At 74.1% G+C, this 434-nt stretch overlaps 1 protein-coding gene across 1 annotated transcript in view; it reads left to right on the plus strand.

Annotated features, from left to right (window-relative positions):
* ADAMTS13 (ADAM metallopeptidase with thrombospondin type 1 motif 13) overlaps positions 1-434 on the plus strand; it is a 29,276-nt gene that overhangs the window by 7,109 nt on the left and 21,733 nt on the right. Inside the window, 1 exon segment of the mRNA XM_077774646.1 lies at positions 47-305. Within this exon segment, the coding sequence (XP_077630772.1) occupies positions 47-305 (259 nt within the window).

Genomic DNA, 434 nt, shown 5'->3' on the forward strand with positions numbered 1-434 from the left:
GGTTACCCGGAGGGGGAGGGGCCCCTCAGCGTTGCCGCCCCGACAGCTTGGGCTTGGAACACGACGGCGAGCCCGGGAGCGGCTGTGGGCCCAGTGGCCACGTGATGGCGTCGCAGGACGGGGCGACCCCCAGGGGTGACCTCTCGTGGTCCGCGTGCAGCCGTCAGCAACTGCTGCGCCTGCTCAGGTAGCTGCGTCCCTGCCCCCCCCAGCCCTCCCCCGCCCANCTCCCTCCAGCCACCCCTCCCAGCCGCTCCCCTGCCTCACCCCCTTCCTCCCCACTCCCTCGCCCCGGCCTCCGCTGGGGCCCCACCTCCGCCCCACCTGAGCCTGGTCCCAGCTCAGGGCTAGCTCCCGCTGGGGGTCGGCGCTGAGACTCCCCTCCCTGCCAGCCATCGCCCACCTCTGCACCCCGGTGTGCACCCGGGGTCTTA

This window comes from Crocuta crocuta, unplaced genomic scaffold, assembly GCF_008692635.1.
Source record: "Crocuta crocuta isolate KB4526 unplaced genomic scaffold, BGI_CrCroc_1.0 scaffold458, whole genome shotgun sequence".
In the NCBI taxonomy this organism is placed as follows: domain Eukaryota; kingdom Metazoa; phylum Chordata; class Mammalia; order Carnivora; family Hyaenidae; genus Crocuta; species Crocuta crocuta.